At 35.5% G+C, this 22,925-nt stretch overlaps 1 protein-coding gene across 2 annotated transcripts in view; it reads left to right on the forward strand.

The window, feature by feature from the left end:
* MXI1 (MAX interactor 1, dimerization protein) overlaps positions 1–22,925 on the forward strand; it is a 77,444-nt gene that overhangs the window by 16,121 nt on the left and 38,398 nt on the right. Inside the window, exons 1-2 of one of the 2 annotated variants that reach the window (XM_031461736.2) lie at positions 916–1,136; positions 2,558–2,690. In XM_031461736.2, coding sequence (XP_031317596.1) covers positions 1,064–1,136; positions 2,558–2,690 — 206 coding nt within the window. In that variant the 5' untranslated portion in view covers positions 916–1,063. Of the gene's footprint in view, positions 1–915; positions 1,137–2,557; positions 2,691–22,925 lie in introns of those variants that run through there. The other variant, XM_064488401.1, reaches the window with a different exon arrangement.

Raw genomic sequence — 22,925 nt, forward strand, 5'->3', positions numbered from 1 at the left:
ACCCATTTATACATGAGGAAAATGAGGCCTGAAGAGTCCACACAGCTAGTGTTAAGTAGCAGAGTCAGGATTTGAATTGAGACCTGTGTGACTCCAGCACCAAATCACTTACCCACTGAATTATATCCTTCACTTGCAAGCACCCGAGAAGTTTCCTAACCTCTAAAATCATGAATGAGGGGCTGAAGGAGGAGAAAGGAGTTTCTTAAAATTGTGTGTGTGTATATAAGTAAGTAAGTAAGTAAGTGAGTAAGTAAATATCTCCCAACAAAAAACCCTCTACTTTTTGAAAACTTAGGTGGTATAAGGGCCATAGGAAGCCCTCTCTGGCTCTGATAGGATCATCCCTTGTTTCTGAACAGTAAACTGTTTCTGAACAGTAAACTGTTTCTGAACAGTTTCAAGTATTTCCCTGTGTGTTGTCTGAGCAGCACATTCCGCAGATGGGTAAGCTTAGGCACAGAAGTTTCCCGAGAAAGTAGTAGTCGATACTGAACGTGGCACTTGGGATAAAGTATGCTGTGGCTCTTGGGCACTTTCAGGGAATCACTGAAAAAAGGCCTTCCCGGGAGTAGATTCTCTCAACTCTTCTGTCTGAGAAGCAAAGGCCAGAAAACTTCGTAGTCTTTATAACCGGGACGGGGAAATCCAGCGGACTACAACTCCTAGCGGCCATCGCGGACGCAGGCGCACTGAGGCGGCATGCGTACTACGACTCCCGGGGTGCAGTGGGCGGGGCAGGACTACATTTCCCAAGAGGCAGAGGAAGGGGCGGGAGGGGGCGGGCCGTGGCACTGCTCCCGCCCTCCCCCCGTGCTCGCGCGGAGAGGTAAACAAACCGCGTGCGGGCTGCCGGAGGAGCAGCGGGAGTGGCAGGGGCTGCGGGGACGGCGGAGCGGCGGGGGCGACGGGGACGGCAGAGAGCGCGCCAAGCTGCGACAGGGCTGGCCCGCCCGCCCGCCGCACATGTCTCCGGGTGGCGCCGGGCTGTAGCCGCCGGCGGCGCCTCCTGTCGGCCGGGGAGGGGAGCGCGGAGAGGCCCCGGTCGCCGCCCGCGGTGCCCATGGAGCGGGTGCGGATGATCAACGTGCAGCGCCTGCTGGAGGCGGCCGAGTTTTTGGAGCGCCGGGACCGAGGTAACGGCTGGACGCCGCCGCCTCCTCCACCGCCTGAGCCCGCGCACTCCTGCTCCGCGAGGGGATTGCGGTGCGGCGGGTGAGGGGTGCGTGTGTGAGGAGGGGGTGTGCGTGTGAGGAGGGGGGTGTGCGTGTGAGGAGGGGGTGTGCGTGTGAGGAGGGGGTGCGCGTGTGAGGAGGGGTGCGCGTGTGAGGAGTGTGCTTGTGAGGAGGGGGTGCGCGTGTGAGGAGTGTGCTTGTGAGGAGGGGGTGCGCGTGTGAGGAGTGTGCTTGTGAGGAGGGGGTGCGCGTGTGAGGAGTGTGCATGTGAGGAGGGGTGCGCGTGTGAGGAGTGTGCGTGTGAGGAGGGGGTGCGTGTGTGAGGAGTGTGCTTGTGAGGAGGGGGTGCGCGTGTGAGGAGTGTGCATGTGAGGAAGGGGTGCGCGTGTGAGGAGGGATGCACTATAAGGAGGAGGTGCGCGTGTGAGGTGGGTGCGCTGTGAGGAGAGGGTCCGCTGTAGGAGGGGGTGCGCGTGTGAGGAGGGGGTGCATGTGTGAGGAGTGTGCCTCGTGTGAGGTGCGTGTGTGATGAGGGGTGCCTGTGGGAGGGGGCGTACATTAGTGCATGTGTGTGAGGGGGCGCGAGTGTATGTGCACGGGGAGCAGGGGAGCAGACTGTCATCTGGGGGATGGGAGGGAGCTGGCCCTGAGGGGAGGTGGAGCAGAGGAGAGGGAGGGAAGGAGGATGCTGAGAGTGGAGGTGATCTGAGGACCTGGACAGAAAGAGCTGAAGGGAGCTGGTGGGAGCAGTGCCGGTCCGGGTGGAGGAGAGCTGAGAGCAAGGAAGGCAATGCAGCTGAAGAGCAGGGAGGAGGCCAGACACTTGTGGGAAAGGGACCTCTGCCAATCCTAAGTGTGGTGTGATGCGATCGCTTTAGGAATGGAGACTAAAAGAGATGTAAAGAGATTGGGATATGAAGAGTACCAACTCTGGGAATTGTGGTATCAGGAGAGAAAGGATCCTTCAAAGACTGGTGATTGAATTATTTGAAGTACACAAAAATGTAGGGCTTGGAGTGACACCTTCTAGAAAGTGGGGATAGTTAAAGGAAAAGGGATTTTGAGGCAAGTAAAATAATTGAGGTGAATGGTAACTGGTTTCAGAAATGGAGAGAAGGATTTTGGAGAGGAGGGAGAAATTACTTGGTTTAGAGGAGGTATTGGTACACCTTCCAAGTGAGAGTTGCATCTGTATATAATGTCACAGGATTGATGTCCAGGCAAGGGCTGGGAATTTTATCTTCCACCCAGAAAGAGTGGGGAAAATGTACCTCTTTTTCTTCTCTTGTTTTCAACAGCCTGTTACTGCAAGGACTTCAGATCTGTGAATCCATGAATTTGGGTGTATTCCTCTTTATCTTTTTTTCTTGCTATCTCCTTAGAGTGTGAACATGGCTACGCCTCAACGTTCCCCTCCATGCCAAGCCCCCGGCTGCAGCATTCAAAGACCCCACGGAGGTTGAGCCGGGCACAGAAACATAGCAGCGGGAGCAGCAACACCAGCACTGCCAACAGGTAGTAAGCTGGGGAGGTTTAGAAAGGGCAGCTGGAGGGAGGGAGGAAGGGAGCACTCAGACCGAAGTGCTGACCCTGCTGACCTCAGTTCTCTAATACCAGGTCTAGAGCAACACTGAACAGCCAAATGGGTGCTTTTACCACCATTCCCAGGGATTTGCCCTTTTTGAAATAATAAAGTCTAGGGATCATAACCTGACTTTGTGTAGAAGGGAAGGAATAGACTCTGGAGAGACAACCAAAGAACTCCTTGCTGGGATTATTAAGTGGAGATGTCTGTGACTGAGGGGAATGTAAGTTTAGAGACTTGGCAGCATGTGTCCAAGCGTGCAACCACATGCTAAATGTAATCTTGGGCCAGCTTTAAACTTGGATGATCCAAGAATTTTTAAAAATCAGGAATAGCTCAGGCCAGCTATAAAGCAGAATCAAGGGTTTTGTTAAAGAAATAAAAATATTTAAGTAGAATAGGAAGTTCGTGGGCACTTTTTTTTTTTAAAGGGTAAGACTGAATTGGTAAGGGAGCTTTCAAAGCAAAAACAAAACAAAACAAAACAAAACAAAACAAAACCCAGAAAGAAAATGCTTATTCTTTGGTCAAAACAAATACCTAAAAAATACTTGTCTGGGTGTATTCAGACATAGTTGACTTCTGTTTTTTGAAAATTTTTGGTAGTGTCCAGCTGTCTCTTCAGTGTTTTTGTTCTAGAGGGCCAGTGAATTCTAAAGATTCATCTCATACGAAGTTTTCAAAAGGTTTTTCTTGAAATCAACAGATGCTTGCCTTTTCCATTGATAAAAAGAATTGAATGAGACCTTTGCCCCAAAGTTTTGTAAGGAGAATATAAGCATTCATTTTGGAGGGGCACAGAGCAATCTCTGGGTAACTAAGTTTGCCTGAAGACTTTGGGGAACTCCAGACAGGTACTTAAGTAGTCACTTGAGATGGGCTAGGGAGGGAACAGAAGTATGGGCTTCTACTAACTGATGCAGAAAACCCGAGGTTTCCTATAGATTAGAGTTCAAAAGGTCAGATCTTCCCACTCTGCGTTTCTGACATCACTGAGGCAAAGGATTCACCCTTCTTTTTGATTTATCTTTAAAGCTGTGTGTTTGCTATTTTGGCTTCTATTCTTCGGTAAGGTATTCTGTATATTAAACAATTTTTAAAATTATAAAAATAATTAGCCATAAGCATAATATGCTGCATTTATGTTTTTGTGTGTGTCTAGAGGGTTTCTTGTGGTAAGTTTGGGATGAAAATATAATATGCAGCATTTTTAAAAAATGTATAAATTTTCTTGCTCTTTACTGTTTCTCTGGTTAAGGTGTCAGCAATTAACATCTGTATTCTGGAATTTATGAGTTTTCCGATCTATGTGTAGATTAAACAAAAAAATTTTTTTTAACTTTTGAGACATGGGGAAAGTACCAGATAGGGAAACCAAACATGTGTTGTCATGCTACAAGTATTTATTGTTTCCTGCTTTCTAGAAATCATGTATATGAACTCATTACATTTTTTTCTCTGTCCTTTACTATTCTCATGGTAAATTGAGGGGATGAACTACATACTCAACAAAGTCCCTTCTTCCCCTGAAGTTCTGTGACAGTGATTTATTGACAGTTTTAGAGATGAGTTACTATATTGTTTACTCAGTATACCACCCCATCATTGTAGATGTGCCATTCTTACTAATAACTCAAGGATTATATAGAGGCATAAATAGGATGTGTATTTCTAGATTTTACAAATGATGTTACAGGTTATTAATGTCTTTGTCATCTGTTAACTTATACTTTGCTCAGCTTGGGGTTTTGACTAAGTGGTGTTTCTCTTTCATGCTAGTGTTCTTGTTAGGGTTCTACTATTGTATATGGGACCACATTGCTAATTAGTGTGTATTTTAACACAGCATGTCAGAAAATTCGTAAAACTACAAGTATACCACATTGTTCTTAGTACCCCAGGGAAAATAATTACATGTATATTGGACTACCCCACCTAAGACTGAGTAAGGTAATTTTTCATGGGAATATAAATAGTAAAAAAGAAAGAAAAAGATTTTAGACTGTATTATCTTGGGGTCCACTGACGTGTGGCATTTAGGCTGGGAACTATAGATGAGAACTAGTATGTTAAAGTGGAACACTAGAAATACCATTTAAAATTTCAGCTTCCTGGAGTAGGGGAGCCAAGGATCAAATTCCAGTACTGGGGTACTTGGGAGATAGTGTTAGTTCATTTGTAAGGGAACACTGGAGACACTGTTAACTCTAAACTTATTCCTGGATTTAATAAAGATTTTATTATACAGGTTACAGAAAGCAGAAAGAAATAAACTTGTAAAAATTTCCATTTATTAGTCATCTGAATAGAGTTGATGAGTATTATGTGTCTTCTTTTCCTTATCAAAAAGCTTCCTGTATGGCAGTTGCTGTTCCTATTACGTATCTTGATCATTGATCTCCTGTGTGTCATAAAATGACACTTGTTTTCCTGACACTGTAGCATCTTTAAGATATAAAGTTGGTTGACTTTTTTACCCTAATATTCTCAGGTATAATGTGATATTCTTGATATAAAATGCTACTTTATAAATTTATAGAGCTGAGAATTGACTCATTATAAATTCCTATTCCTTCTTTCTCCCAAGACTTGAAATCTTAACTTTCACAGAAGTACAAAGTAGAGAAAATGAGTGATACAATGTAATATTAAAAGCATATACCTCAACAATCCTAGTAGTTTTATCATTTGGGATCCTTCTGACAACTGGGAAGTGGGATCTATAATACATAATTTTTAAAAAATTCATGGTTGACTTTACTGTAGTCTTGGTCATGGCCTTCTGGCACACTTCCCAAAATCATCCTTACTGAGATGTTACTGCTTCTAGAGAACTGGCTGGAATCTCTGTCTGGCTCATCAAGTAGCATTGGATAAGCTCAGATTCCCAGCTTCTTTACTGTTGGTCTCAGAACTGAAAAATATCAAGATCTGTCACCTTTAAAACTCTGCTAACACTACTCTACATGGCTTCAGTGTAACACCAATTTCCTCCTAAATAACTCTTGAATCTACCTTCTTTTCTCTTCCCTTTCTTACTACCCTCCTAATCCAAGATATCATCACTTCTCACCTGGACACTCTTGCCCCAAATACAATTCTGATGAATTGTGTTGGCTAGTCTTCTTTCAGTTCCTTTGGTACTCTGTGTTTCCTCCTACTTCAGGGTCTTTGCACATTCTCTATTTTTTTCTGAGGATCGTTTTTCTTCCCCTTTTGCCAAGGTATCACTATCTAATAACACTTTTACTTCATCTCAGTAATGACTTCTTCAGGGAAGCCTTTCCTGATCTGCCAAAGTAGATCAGGTAGTCACATATCTCATGGCATCCCCACTTTTCCTTTGTAGTGTTTATCACAGTCTGTAGAGATACACTTATCTGATTGTTTGATAAATTCATGTCTCATTTATTGGACTAAAAACTCCATGAAGACAAGGATTGAATCTCTTCTGCCTAAAGATTTATCCCTAGTATCTATAACAGTGTTCTGTAGACAGTAGATGTTTCTTGAGGAGTAGAAGGTTTTCAAACTTAGGTAGACTGTCCTAAATTGGAACTGAGCTTCTCTTTTGTGCCGAGTCTGATTAGACTCTGGAATGAGAAATAATGGAAGAATATGCAACTCCTGCTTTGGCAAACCCCCTGATTACTTTGTATTCTAAAGGATGTTAATATATTTGGAAAGGAAAACAATATGTAGTATTTGAAGAATGAAAATCTTTAAACTGCCTGTTCTTTTAAACAAGTATATTCTAGTAGAGTTCAGAAAGCTACAATTAATTTTAAAGAACACTCTTGTCATTCTGTGTCATGAGAATAAAATGGTATCAGAACTTATATATGCAAAGAACCGTAAGTCTGTCAAAATTGGCAATAAATATTGATAGGAACCTGTGACACATATATAGTAATTGCATTACTTTGAGGTCGTCTAGAAAGTAGTAAGTACAGGCACACCTCATTTTATTACACTTCCCTTTATTGTGCTTCACGGATACTGTGTTTATTACAGATTGAAGGTGTGGCATTGTCAGATGATGGCAATCTTTTTATTTTAAGCAATAAAGTATTTTTGAATTAAAGTATGTACATTTTTTAGACATAATGCAATTACACATTTAATAGACTACAGTACAGTGTAAGCATAATTTTTAAGTGCACTGAGAAATAAAAAAAATTGTGTGACTTACTTTGTTGTGATACTCACTTTATTGTAGTGGTCTGGAACCAAATCCACAGTATCTCCAAGGTATACCTGTACTAATTTATGGTTGAATTTCAAGTTAATTTAAAAAAAAATGTCTTCTATTTAGTATCCTTAAAGAATCTTAAAACAGCAGCAATGTTTCGGTACTACCTTCTAAGATTGAGGGCATAAAAAACAAAACAAAACAACTTTCCTTTTGCTTGTAAGACTTGAACTTTTACAGTCTTTTTGGATGTCTTCTTCATGGATTATTAGGTTTTTGGGGTTTTTTTGTATGTGTGTGAGAGGGAGATGAATTCTTTTTTTAGGATAGTTTTAGAGGATTTTTCCCCCCAGTGTAAGTAATTTGAGATATGTTATATCTTCTATTTTTGCTCTAAAAATGTCATAGAATAATTGAATGGAGGCTTATTTTTATTTTTGTGAAATTTCTTTCTAGTTTATATTTTTCAAATTTTCTGTATTAAATAACTAGTTGCTGGGTCTTTGTCCAATAGAAAGGTCCCAAAATTTCAGGACAAAAGTGGAAATTAGTAGCAGTTAAACTCTTAATGATATTAGTGTTGTTCTTCAGTATTTTCCACATGTTGAGTGATGTGATGTGTTCTGTGATATTGTCTTCCACTAAAACCGAGATTAAATAAAAAATCTTGAGAATTATTTATATACCTCAGTAAACTCACACTTTCCATTAAATGCTTCATTGAAGCATAAGTTTGCTGTTGCTGGATTTCTTAAGACTATATTCCCCTGTGGAAGTATCATGTGAAGGAGACTTGCATGATTACGCCTTGTAAGTTGGTAGGACAACTGCTTCTGTTCCTATTTGATGAGAAACCTTTCACCAGAATATTGATGTGATACTATGATGTAGAAGATCACAAATCGCAGAAAGGGAATTCAGGATTTAATCTGAAAAAGCTCTCTGCTTTATGAAGGTAAGATATTATCACGCATTTTATGGTTAAAGCACATGTGGCCTAGAGATGGTTAAGTAATTTACCCAAGCCTTATAGCTATAGGTGGTGGTTGAGTTTAATATCAAGCTGGATTTTAAGCAGTTTATGCATAGTTCTAACTAGGCAGGAGTGTTGACCAGAAGAAAGCTTTCTCTTGTAGATTTCTCCTTACAAGTGAAACAGCATTGCCTCTTTTTGGATATAGCATGATTCTTTGTCATTTCTTAGATGAAGACAGTTCCCAGATACTAATCTAATCAAAGAGATTCTGCGGTATGATTTGACAAAATATATACCCAGGTTCCATTTCTGTTCAATAGTGCTGATGTAATTTAAGCATGCATTTTTTGGATAGATTGTTTTTATTTTCATTTTGGTTTCTGACATTTTTAAATAGTGGCTGACTTTTTTTCTCCTCTGCGCATGCTTTTGTGTGTGTATGCGTATGTGTATGCATATGTATATATATATATATATACCATCTTCATTATCATCTAACACATGTTATCACTTAAAGATATAAATACATCATTTTAAACTATGATGAGCTTAACTGAGGAAAAATAAAGGATCCTGTGAGGGCTCTAATAGAGGACCTGATCCAGTTTGACAGATAAAAGAAGAGAATGAACCTTTTGCAATCTTGTGTTCATTTATCCTGAACATTTTTTCAAGTTCATATGCATCTGTTAAATCATTTTTGATTACATAATTACATACTTAAAAATGTTTAAAGTTTATACCAATAGATCATTTTGTTTCTTTAAACAGTCACCAGATTAAATATGATACTCTATTTCATGTGTGTACCATAAAGTTAATTTTAGGTTGTTTTGTTTTTTTCATTTCAAACAGGGATGTTATGAACACCTTTACACAGATACTTTTGTGCATTTGTCCACCTAGATCCTTAGGATAAATATGAAGAATTAGAATTGTTGGGTCAAAGGGTAGAATCCATCTTCAATAATGATAATAGTAACACCTTGCATTTAGTATACTACTTGTATACGAAGCCCTTTAAGATACATTATTATTTAATTTGAATTTCAGAACAATTCTGTGAGGTAAAGTGGAATTAATTTCTCTAATTTTTGATAAGGAAACTGGACTTACATGCAAAGTAACCTTTGCAGGTAGAACTAGGAGATAAGAGGTATCCTTGGGATTTGTTTTTCTGGGATCAGCAAACAGTCCTTACTAATAATTTAGTTAAAAACTGAGACTCAGTGACCTGACCTGAAATCTATGTGTTTTAGTGTTCTCCATTTCTGCTCTGCCAAATGCCTGAAACTTGTGGTCTGCACCTGTTGCTTTAATGCCTTCCCACCAGAGCTCTTTTCATCCTTGGCAATTTGCGTCCTTTTCCCCTAGCTATTGAAACTGCTCTCTTAAAGTAATTAGTAACCAAATTTATTGAGCTTACACTATGTACATAGAACTGTTGCTGTACGTGTTTCCCTGCGGTAGAGGAGCTTATGATATATTTGGAAAGACAGTATTTATAGTAAAAATGATAAATAATACAAGCCAGTAAGATGTTATAGACTGGGCCATTTTTATTTGTGTCAGATGACTATACGGAGAGTAAATTACTTAAATTCATAGAAAAAGAGATTACAAGGGGTTAATTGTAGAAATGCTATGGATTCATAGTATATACTTGTTCACTGATTACATTTAACATGTATTCAAAGAGATAGAGGGATTCTGTAACTTGGTATTAGAGTAAAATTCCTTATATTTTATCTAAGTAATGAATTTCTTACAAGAGAAGATATGTGGTTTAGTAGATAATTTTGTTTTTAATGTTACTGCATACATTTCAGGGAAAAGTGTTAAAGATTTTCTTTTTATTTAGTTTTATGACATTGGATAAAAAGGTTTTCATGTGGTATGTATTTCCTTGCCTTTGTTTATCGTGAGAAGTATTTTTGATAGTCTTTTGAGAACACTGTGTAAACACCATTTGTGGAGGCCACATGATGAGAGCTTTAAAGCCATTGGAAATGGACATTTTTAAATTATAGAAGAACATAATTTTAGTCTTTAGTCAGTCATGTATTTTGATAAAGCAAGTGATTTTCCTTTATTCTTACTTTGATTAATTAGTCAGGGACAATTTAGGATTCTCTTTGAGGAACTATGAAGAACCTTTCCTTTCATGTAATAAGAGACTAGAGGGTAAAATGTGATAAGTTTGCCTTGGTATTAAAGGAAATGTAAATTTTCAGATTTTTAATTTTGATCACTATAATTCTGTGATAGTTATATATCTTCTGTATGAATAACATAACAAAAGTGATCTTCAGTCTCCACAAAACTGTATAATATATTGTCAATAATTCTTAGTATGTTAGGATTGGTTTCTGTAGTCTTTGCTGGTAATAGCAAATGCATATGAGTTACAATTTAAAATTTAGACTTCTAGGCCTGGCTCTAAAGATTTGGTATACTTAATATTGTCATTTTAACATGTTATTCAGTCAGTTGTCCTTTGGAAGGTTACATTCCTGGAAAGGGCACTAGAAGTCAAAAAGAAGTATTTGAATCTCATTTTTCTACAGAATGATTCTGTAGAATCATTGTTTATTGTGTAGTTACCAAAAGCTGAAAGCCTAATATTTTAATGGAGTTTATCACAAACAGCATATTTAATCTGGTGACCATTTAAAGAAACAAAATGATTTATTTGTATAAACTTTTAACATTTTTAAGTATGTAGAAATTAGTTAAAAAGAATTATATGGTGGTTGTCTTAACAGTGTAAGGGTGTAGTGCCAAAGTGTATAACATATAGTTATAATTTTCTTAATAAGTCTTGCCTTTTTTTTTTTTTTTTCAAAATACAAACTACATGAAGGCATGGACATTGAATTTTTAGAGTTCTTATACTTCCGGTGTAGGTACTCAATAAATACTAAGTGAATGAATGGCTGAATACTTGGAGCACAATTATGTAGACCTGAAGGTACTTTTTAACAAAATGTTGACATATTTTGTGAAGACTTTTCAAGAAATTTAGGCTTAATTGATTGCTTTTTATGAAGCTGATCTAGGGATGTTTAATGTCTTTATTCTCATTGTCAGTTTATTTGTAGCAGGTATACTCATTGGAGACAAAGTTGTTTTTTTTTTTTAATTGAAAGTTAAGACATATATTATGAGGAATAACTGAGTAACATGTTTCTTTTTTTTTTTAAAAAACAAACACTTAAGTATCAATAGGAATTTAATTTGTCAAGTATCAGTATGTACCTTATACTGTTGGCCATTTTCACATATGTGAAAAATAACTTGAATGTTAATGGTAAAGTGTAACAAGTGTGTGGTGGTGTCCTATAAGATGTAGGTCTCCTATTCTACCAGAGTCCACAGGAAGACTTGAACATGCATGGTCATGGTGTTATTCATAATCACAAAAAGCTAGAAACAATTGAAATGTCCATTAGCTAGTGAATGGATAAACAAAATATAGTATAGTCATACAATGGAATAATACCCAGCAATAAAAAGAAAAAAAAACCCCTCATACGTATAACAAAATGGATGAACCACAAAAACCTTATGTAAGCAAAGTCAGATACATAATAGTACATATTGTATGATTCCATTATATGAAATTTGTTTAAAAAAAGCAAAACTATAGAGAGAAAGCATATCAGTGGTGGGCTAAGGGTGGGATTGGAGATCGACTGCAGATGGACATGGGGGAACTTCTGGGGTGATATAAGTGTTCTAAAACTGGATTGTGATAATAGGTACCTAAATATATAAATTTACTAAAGCTTATTGAACTGTGCACTTAAAATGGTTGAATTTTATAGTATTTTATAGTATGTAAATTATACCTCAATAAAACTATTAAAAAGAGAAGATTCTCTTATTTATTACAGTAAGATAATGAAGAGTCTTAAACATATGACAAATGCTAAAAAGAACTAAAGGCAGAATGAATGAATGAATATTAAGCAGTGGTACCTTTATTTTTTTCTTCCAGTTTTATTGAGATATAATTGACAGCATAATAATTTGACATACACATCATGAAGTGATTATCACAATAAATTTAGGAAACTTCTGTTATCTCATAGACAGATAAAATAAAAGAAAAAAAATCTTTTCCTTGTGATGAAAACTCAGGATTTACTTTTACCAACTTTCATATATTAATACATTAGTGTTAATTATATTAATCATGTTTTATATTACATCCCTGTTACTTACTTTATAACTGGAAGTTTGTATCTTTTAACTGCCTTCATCCAATTTCCCTACCCACAAGCCTGGCCTCTGGTAACCAGAAATCTGATCTCTTTTTTGCTTGTTTGTTTTTGAAGTATAATTGACCAACAGCAATATATTAGTTCCTATGCAGAACATAGTGATTTGATATTTCTGTACATTACAAAATGATCACCACAGCAATTGTTCCTTTAAAACTTGAAATAAATCAATAAGGAATGAGGAGTGGGGAGTGAATCCATTGGAAGAAGACACCTCCACTCTCCTTCAGCTTCCAGAGCAAGAATTCAGCTATCCTGCCAACCCCTCATCCCTTACTCCCTTTGAGAATCACTTTTCTGTGTAATTTACTTCCCTTAGTAAGATTCTTTGAAATAGATGTATACCATCTGTGTCTGCTTCTAGTACTATAGGGAGGAATCGAGTGTGTTAACAATGAAAATTAGGATCCATGGGCTTTCTATTATGAGTAGTACTGTTAATTATGGTACTGTTATTTTTTTTTTCCCCTTCAGCAGGTCTCTACTGAATGTTTATTCCATGCCTGACTCCTTCCTAAAATACTGAATTACAGTTTGGAAGTCAGGAGAAATCAGTGATATTTTTTCCATTCTTAAAGATTTTTAGAATGTCGCTCTGTAGCAGAATGTGTTATCAAATAATGAAGCAGTCTAGGTAATTAGTGGTTTGTCTTCTTAAATGTCCTGTTTTAACTTGTGAAAATATGCTTAAGAGCAATAATTTAATCTTCAGAATTTTCTGTAGTTCCCAATATTGTGCTCTCACCTAAGAAGTGATTTCACAAATGTTGTGTAACTTTAGTATGTACTATGTGCGTCTTAGTTTCTGGCACTAAGAATAGAGAATGAGCTAGTTATCTTTTATTTTAAATTCAGTTTTGACATTTTAAAAAGTAATACATGTATATGGTTTTAAAAGTTAATACTAAATGGCTTATAAAAAATAACATTCCCATCTCATCTCTTTTTCCAATTTCTGCTTCTTAGAGGCTACCACTTCCAATAATTTAAGTTTCTTCTTCTGTTTGCTTTCATATTTCCAAACAAAAGCTTATTCTGCTTGTATGCTTCTTACTATCTGTTGACTTCCTGTTATGAAGATGAAGAAGTGACAACAGATTAATCATATTCCAGAAATGAAAAAAAAATTAAATACAGGAAAGTACAGATATTCCCCAAAGGAATGATGTTTTTAAATTATGCACTTCCTAGTAATTTCTATCATTAGTCTTCTAGAATAAGGAATTGATTTTTTACTCTCACTCCTGAGTATTTTGTGGAAGATTAGATTATTGCCTCAATTTCAGGATAAGGTTTATAACTTAGAAAAAGTAAGTTTTATTGTGATGTAATTTCCATAAATCAAATTCCTCAATGTCTAGTGTGTGATTCAGTGACTTAATATGTATACAGTCATTCAACCTCCAACACAATTATGATACAGAACATTTTTATCACCTCAAAATATTCTCATGCCTCTATAGTCAGTTTTCTGTCTTCACTTTCTGATCTGTTTTCTGGCACTACAGTTTTGCCATTTCTAGAATTTCATATAAATGAAATAATGTAGCGTATATACTATTTTGTGTCTTCCACTTAGCATTATGTTATTTGAAATTCATTCATGTTGTCCTATGAATCAGTAGTTCAGTCCTTTATATTGCTGAGTCTATTGTTTGAATCTATCACGGTTTTTTATTCATTCACCAGTTGATACACATTTAGGTTTTATATATAGTTTTTAGCTTTTATAAGGAAAGATGCTACATAATTTTATAAACAGGTCTTTTTGTGGACATATGTTTTCATTTTTCTTGGATACCTAGGAGTAGAATGCTGGGTCATATAAAAGTATCTATTTAACTTTATAAAGAAACTACCAAACCATTCTCCAAAATGGCTGTATCATTTTACTTTGACTAGCAAGGTACTTCCTGTGGTTCTACTTGGTATTGTCGGTCTTTTAAATTTTAGCCATTTTAGTGGGTGTGTCATAGTATCTCACTGTGTTTTAATTTACATTGTCCTAGAGATGTTGAGCATCTTTTTATGTGATTGTTTGCCATTGATATATCTTCTTTGGTGAGGTGTCTGTTCATATCTTTTGCCTTTTATTCTATTGAGTTGTTTGTTTTCTTGTTGACATGTTAGAGTTCTTTGGACATTCTGGATACAAGTTCTTTGTTACATATGTGTTTTGCAAACATTTTCTCCTACTCAGTGTTTTGTCTTTGTCATTTTCTTAGCAGTGTCTTTTGAAACAAAAAGTTGTACATTTTGATGAAGGCCATTTTACATGTTTATCTTTTATGGTTCATGCTTCTTATGTCCTAAGATATCTTTGCATAATCCAAGGTAAGAAAAATTTTCTCATATGTTTTCTTCTAGCAGTTTTATAGTATTGGATTTTACATTTAGATCTAAGATTCATTTAGAATTAATTATTGTAGGAGGTGTGAGGTAAGAATTGAAATTCATTTTTTGGCAAATGGCCATTCAGTTGTTCCAGTACCAGTTATTGAAAAGAGATTTCTACATTGAATTGCCTTGGCATCTTTGTGAAAAACCTATTGACCACATATGTATAAATCTATTTCTGGACTCTGTTCTGTTCCATTGATCTAAATGTTTATCTTTACTCTGATATCACACTGCCTTAATTACTGTGGTTTTTCTAGTAAGTTATGAAATCAGGTAGTATAAGTCTTCCAACTTGGTTCTTCTTTTTCAAAAGTTCTTTGACTGTTCTAGATCTTTTGCATTTTCACATATATTATGGAATCTTGTCAATTTCAATAACAGAGCCTGCTGGAGTTTTGATTGGGATTACATTGAATCTATAGATTAATTTGGGGGAGACTTGACACATCTGAAAACATTGAATCTTTTGATGCATGAACATGGTATGTCTCTCCATTTATTCAACTATTTAGATATTTAAAAATTTTTGCAATATTTTATAGTTTTTTAGAGCATGAGTAATGCACATACTTTGTTAAATTTATCCTTAAGTATTTAATAATCTTTGATGCTATTTTAATGGCCATTGAATTTGGTATATTGACCTTGTAAACTGACTTGTTGCTAAGCTCACTTCTAATAATGTGTATATTACTTAGGATTTTCTAAATAGACACTAAATAATGTTTATGATAAAGATATTTTTATTTCTTCCTTGCCAATCTGTATGATGTTTATTTTTCTTGCCTTATTTCATTGGCTAGGACCTCTACACAGTGCTGAATAGAAGCTGGTGAGAGTGAACATACTTGCCTTGTTCCTGATATTGGGACAATATTTTTTCTTTATCACTGAGTATAACTGTAGATTTTTTATAGATGCATTTTAACAAGTTGAGGACATTCCTTTCTTTCCTAATTTGCTGAAAGTTTTTGTCATGAATGGATGGTGAATTTTGTCAAATGCTTTTTCTGCATCTCTTGATATTATAGTGTGGGTTTTTCTTTTTTATTCTGTTAATATGGTCAATTACATTGATAGATGTTTTGACTCTTAAACTAATCTTGCATTCCTGGAATAAACCCTACTTGGTCATGGTGTATTTTGTATTTTGCAATTCTGATGCTAACCAACTGTAATTAGCAGACTCCATAATTTTAAGGATGCAGTCCCCAACATGACTGCTCTCACTGCAGATGCCAGCTGCAAGTTCAAGAGTCCCCAGGCCACCCAAACTTCTGACCAGCTGGCTGCAAATTTAAGGGTTCCTACAGTGCCCTCAGGTTTGATTGTCCGCTAGAATTATTCAAAGAACTCAGGAAAATGCTATATTTAGATTACAAGTTTTGTTACAAATAATACCAATCAGAACTAGCCATAAATGAAGAGATGCATATGGTCAGGCCCGGGAGAGTCCAGGGCATAGAGCTTCTATATCCTCTCCCTGTAGAATCAGGATACATTACCCTCCTGTTAGATTGATAAATTCACCAGCTGCAAATCTCACCTGAACCACACATTCCAGAGTTTTTATTTCCATATCGTTATGTAGTCACAGTTGATTCAATCATTGGCCATGTGATTGAACTCCATCTCTAGTGACCCTCCTCTGCGCAGAGGTTGCCTGATAGCAGTGTCTCAATGCCCCAACCTTCTAATTGCATGGTTGTTCTTTCTGGCATGACCAGCTCCCAATTTAAGTCATCTCCTTAGCATAAACTCAAGTGTGGTCCAGCGGCCCACTGTGAATAACAGAGACACTCCTATAACTGAGGAAATTCCAAGGTTTCAGAAGCTCTGTCCCAGGAAGTTGGGATGAAGACCAGACAAGTTTTTTTTTTCTTTTAATTGTAAAACTGATACTTTCTACAAATTCGCTAATGTTTTCCTAAGAATTTTTATATCTGTGTTCATGAGGGAATGGTAGTCTGTGGTTTTGTGGGGTTGTTTTGCAGTGTAATTTCTTTGTCAGGTTTTGGTATCAGGGTAATAATGGCCTTAAAATAAATTGGGAAATCTTCCCATTTCCTTTATTTTTTGAAAGACTTTCTGAAGGATTGGTATTATTTATTCCTTAAATGCTTGGTAAAATTGCCAGTGAATACTTCTGGGCTTGGAGTTTTCTTTGTAGGCAGGTTTTTTGATTGTGAATTCAATTTCTTTAATAGATGCAAGGCTATTCAGGGTTTCTGTTACTTCTTGAGTTAGTTTTGATAATTTGTGTTTTTCAAGTTTGTCCTCTTCATCTAAATGGTGAATTTATTGGCATAAAGCTGTTCATAATATTCTCTTACCATTCTTTTAATGTGTGTAGGGTCTATAGTGTTGTGCTGTCTTCCATTTCTGATATTGATTTTTTTTTCTTGTATTGGTAATTTTTACTTTTTTTCTTCGGTCTTAGATACATATTGATCAATTTTATTGATTTTTTTTGGTCAGCTTTCACTTTTATTGATACTCTCTGTTGTTTTCTGTTTTCTGTTTTGTTTATTCCTTTCTTGGCTTTATTACTTCTTCCTCTACTTCAGAGTTTTTCAACCCCAGCACTGTTGGCCAGGTAATTCTGTTTTGAGCATCATAGGGTGTTTAGCAACATCCCTGGCCTCTCCTCACAAAATGCCAGGAATATCTCCCTAGTGTGATAACCAAAAATGTCTCCAGACATTGCCAAATATCTTCTGGTAGGCAAAATAGCCCACAGTTGAGAACTACTGCTCACCTTCTTTTGGTTTAGTTTGCTGCTTTTTCTAGCTTCTAAAGGTGGAAGGCATTGATTTTGGACTCCACCCCTGCCCCCTACTATAAGGATTTAAAACTATAAATACTTTTCTCTAAGTACTACTTTAGCTGCATCCAATAAATTTTGAAATGTTGTATTTCTTTATCATCCAGCTGAAGATACTTTCTATTTTCTTTGTGATTTGTTTTTTAACCTGTGACTTCTTATTTCTTTCCTCTATTTCTTTGGGTTTAATTTGCTCTTCTTTTTGTAGCTTCTTAAGGTGAAAGACCATTGATTTTGAACCTTTTTTTCTAATGGAATTTAAAGCTAAACATTTCTAACAACTACCTTCGATATATTTTGATATGTTGTGTTTTCATTATCATTCAGTTCAGAATAGTTTCTAATTTCTTTGATTTGTGGCTTATTTTCCAAGTATTGTTATTTTTCTCGTTACCTTATTGTTATTGATTTCTAATTTAATTCCATGGTACTTAGAGAACTTACTCTGTATGGTTTTAGTACTTACAAATTTATTGAAAATTATGCTTTACAAAGTGCATAATAACTTAAGGATGTTTGTGTAGTATATTGAAAGATTTACTAGTGACTTAAAGAGTGTTGCCATATTTGAAATAAGAATTGATTTTTACTGAGTTCAATTCATGTATAATTTTTTCATTTTTTCCTATTTATTGAAAGTGTACATACAGAAAAGTTTATAAATCCTAAGTGTATAGCTTGTTGAATTTTCACAAAGGTGAAGAAATAAAATATTACAGACTCATTGTCACCAATCTTTTGGTACCATCAGTTTTGCCAGTTTTTAACTTTATATGCATGGAGTTATGCAGTATGTATTTTTGTGTGTCTGCCTTTTTTCATTCATCCATATTATTGAATAATAGTTGTTCATTCTTAGTGCTCTATAGTATTATATTGTATGAATAGTCCACAATTTATTCATCTGTTCTACTATTGATGGACACTTTCCAGTTTTTGGCTAGTATGAAAAGAATGATTATTCTTTAGTATGTCCTTTAGTGAACATATATATGTTCAAGGTATGCCTATGAGTGGAAATGCTGAGTCATAAGGTATGCATATATTCAGCTTTGATATGTAAGTTTTAAGAAAAAAATTACTGATTATAGTTATTGTTATGCATCCTTTTTAGACACTTGCTTTTTTGTGGTCTTAGTTATTGGGTGGTTGCTTTTGTCATTGTTACAGAAGAAGCAGTACATTTTTTATGAGACATTTTTCCTAAAAATCTGCACTATTCAAGTTTTATCATCTTTAATGGTTTTTTAAAAATACATGCTTTTGATAGAATCAAATGTACAGAACTGTCTCTTTGAAAGAATTCCTTTATTGGCAAAGAGCATGATTTTCTTCTATTACAGTGTTCTTCAAACTTTATTAACCACTTTATCATATACCACTAGCAGCAAAAAAGTTCTATATCCCTAGTATATGTGAATGTATTTATAATTGTATGCATGTATTACTGTACTAATGTTTTATAAACACAGAATAAAGTTTAAGAAGAAGAATAAACATAAATAGAAGTTTTACTATTCTAATTCTATTTCAACCCCCTTCAGGTATATACTTTGGAGACCCCTGCTCTAATGTAGCTGAAGCTCTTTTTCTTGCCCTTTGAGTGTGTGTATATGAAGTATAAGCTTTAGGATATAGTTAGGAAATTTTCATTTAGCTTCATAGGATGTGTTCTTTTCATTGTGTGGAAGACAACATCCATCAGGCACTTTAGGATTAGGAAGTGAAACGAAAATGTTAACAAATTAGGGGTTGGCTCATTAATTCAACAAAGATAGAGATCTTTTCTTTTGTTGAAAGAGAATATTAATTGTGGGAATGGGAGCTTTTATTTTACTTCCTTGGTGGCATTACTCTTGAGCCAAATGTTACCATTTTGTGTAGTTTCAATTCTATGCTTCATTTCATTGAGTGCCACCAAACTGCACCCTAAAGAATTAAAAGTTTATATATTAGAGCAGTGCTGTAGTCAATAAAAAGCCACAGATCTGGTTGAGATAATGACTCTCATTCAAATAGGGAATGTGTTAGCTTGTCTTTTAAAGATTTGTTGTTTGTGAAAAAGATTACCTGTGACTTGATGATAAAATTATAGAAATGTCTTTATCTCTGTCCTTGTAAGTTGTTAAACATTCAGAGTAAGGATGTATGAAAGGAAGACATTCATTAGTGTTTGCTGATGGTACATTTTTGTTTGGAGAAGAAAAGTATGCTGACCAGATGAATTATTCAGAACATCTCAACCTTATAGTGAATTTATCATAATGGAATATTTCAATGGCATATTATTGGAAGCGCTTGGTTGGACACATAGGCTCAGAGAAGCAAAGGGATAGTTTCTGAATGTGCTAGGATGTGATGCATTCAGTTACTCTATTGGCCAGAACTATTTGGATCATTATTTTCTCTGTGCACAGTTAGGCGTCTTTCTCTGTGTCATACCTTAAAACTTATACATCCTTACAGCTGATTAAATGATCAAAACACCTATCTCTTCCTCTGTTTTAATCATTATGGTTGTTTGTTTCCAGGTTAGTTCCAAGTATTATTGAGAACCTCTCAATTTGTTGCCCCATGTAATATATTTAACATTGTTTTGGGTACTATATTTTTAGCCTTGTTAAAAATAATAAGAATATTTTCGGTGGCTAACGTTTACTGAGTACTTAGTGTGTGCTAATGCTTTTGCATTACTCTCTAATTATCACAGTAACCTAGCCAAGGCATGCAGTATTATTCCAATTTTACAAATGAGAAAACTGTTAATTAAAAAGGTTAAATAATTTGTCCAAAGTTACACAGCTAATGTGAGTGACAGGGATAATATTTAAACGCAGGGCTTTTTTTCCATTGTTCTGTAGTTTTGCTTTGGACTTCACAGCTCTGCTTGTTTGCCTATGCTATCTTTTCCACTTGGAATGTCCTCTCCCTCCCAGGTCTAGTCTCTAGTAGTAGCAAGTGTACTCATCATGTGAGCCCCAGACCTAACGCCCTCTTTTCTAAAGACTCATTTTCTGATAGTCCCATTTGTAAGTAAACTCTGCCTCCATTGAACTCCCACAACACTTTGTACCTTTGCATATTTACTTTGCTTTGATTTAGAATTATTTTCATATATATCTTAATTTACCAGACTGACTTTGACTCCTTGCATTCTAAGACAGTCTTGAACGCTGAAGATACCCAGTATTTGTTGACTTAATATTACAGGCAAAAAAGTCATCAAAATGGGAGTAAACACTACCAATGAATTTTTTTTAATTGGAAGAATATGGCAATATGATAAAGATTAGTACATACATAATCATTTTTGCTTCTTGGTATTTGTAAATCTTGTTAAAATTTTACTAGTGGTGTAACTAGATATGGCATGCATTTTCTGGTTTGGTGGAAAAGTTCATATTCTTTCCTATCATTTTGTATTTTTTTTAGAAAGAAGGTAAATAAAGAAAAATCTGAGAGAGGTGGGAAGAATCTGCTGTTTTAATGTTGATCACAGCAGTGGTTCAGATTATGTTCTTTTGGTGCTAACTTTGATAATATAATACTGGAATTCAACAGTTTGGCGTTTATCTTTGGCTATATATCTTTTGCATTTAATGCCATATATAGGATGCCAGACTGTTTAGAGTAAGTGTATGGCAAATAGTCTACTTCTCTCTAAACAGGTTATTTCCATCTATTACTTACTCTAGTATTTCATTCTTTATTTTTTAAATGTATTTTTTATTGAAGTATAGTCAGTTTACAATGTTGTGCCAATTTCTGGTGTACAGCATAATGCTTCAATCATACATGAACATACGTATATTTGTTTTCATAGTCTTTTTCACCATGTTACTGCAAGATATTGAATATAGTTCCCTGTGCTATACAGAATGAACTTGTTTACATTATTATTTTTTCACTTGTTCTGAGTTTTCTACTTAGATGAAGGCAGTTAAACCAAAACTTACTAAGAGTGGGTGGGGAAGTTTATTATTCATTACCCATTCAAATTTGGAGCAGTATTTTTTGCTTTAAATCTCTTCAAAATATGCTTTTCCCTCTTCTGACTTTTTTATTTACTTTGACATTTTAGTCAAACATAAAAGAACTTAAGCCTTTTTGTAAGTACTTATATGGTGAAAGATACTTGGTTATAATTTACTTACTGAGTTTTGAACTCTGAATCTCCATTAGACTAAAAGTCCTGTGTTTTTATAGTTTCTTCCATCTGAGCCATACATATCCTTGCCATTAATTTGGCTGAACTCTTGAAGCATCGTAAGTTTTTTTCCTTAAACCTCCTTTGAAAGAGACTCTCTTATTAAGGTAATTTCTTGAAAATGAACATCAGTCTTTTTATCCTGTGTCACATGGATCTTACGAAACTGCTAAGGTAGACAGGTGACAGTAACTCAAAGAAGCCTTTTGGCTCTTGAAATAAGACAGTGGGCAAAATTTCCACAAATTATGACACTGACAAAAATTGTTATTGTTATTGTTAAAATTGTTATTGTTATTGTTAAAGTTTAGAAATTTGATTATTAAATATCCATTGGAATGGTAAATCAGATAAAGTAATCAGTAGTGTAATATTCTGAAAGCATTTTACATTAACCAGAATATATTAAATGATTAAAATTTTAGTTCTGATGACAGGAACTTAAATTTTCCTGTGTAAAATTCCATGATTGCTAATGCTAAACTGTTGTAGAAATAACATGTTTATTCAAGAGAACTTAGTATAACACATGTCTAAATAGTAGCTAACTTTAGAGTTTGTTCTATTTTCTGTTCAGTGTAAACTTGTTTATTCCTCATAACAATCATATGAGGCAAGTAATGTTATTATTTTTCCTGTTTCATAGATGAGGAAACTGAGCACAGAGAAATGAAGGGAATTTTAAAAGACCACACAATATTTGAGCCCAGGCTGTCTGGTTTTAAAGTTCATAACTTTAACCTCTCTTCAGTATTGCTTGTCACCAAGTGGTTAAGAATTTGGGATTTGGAATAAGAAAGACCTGGGCTTAAATCATTGCTGCAACTTATGTTCTTGGGACAAGAGCATGCCTTTTGACCTCTCTAAGCCTCAGTATTCTTATTTATAAAACAAGGGTTGTTTGGGGGATAAGATGAGGTAATGTATGTTGACCTTTAGCAGGCACTCAGCTTGTTCAATAGATGGTATTATAACAAATAGTGATAAGCAAAACAAAAAAAAGTCACAAAAAGAACAACTTTTGTTGACATTTAGAGGTGTATCCTTCCAGTCTTTTAATATTCATATATCTTCTTCTGTGTATGTTATTTTTTTTCTTGCATAACTTTTTTTTTGGTTTATGTTTCACACACAAGGCAGGAAGGCTTGAATTTTCTGTACCACTTAGCAATAATAAAGCAAGCCTGTTTCAGCACCTATGCTGGCCAAAACTTTTTTCTCCCTATGTTGAGAACTGGGTAAGTGCAGATGGAAGAGGACACAAAAGTGTATACACCCTT

Source organism: Camelus dromedarius, chromosome 8 (genome assembly GCF_036321535.1).
Source record: "Camelus dromedarius isolate mCamDro1 chromosome 8, mCamDro1.pat, whole genome shotgun sequence".
Taxonomy (NCBI): Eukaryota; Metazoa; Chordata; class Mammalia; order Artiodactyla; family Camelidae; genus Camelus; species Camelus dromedarius.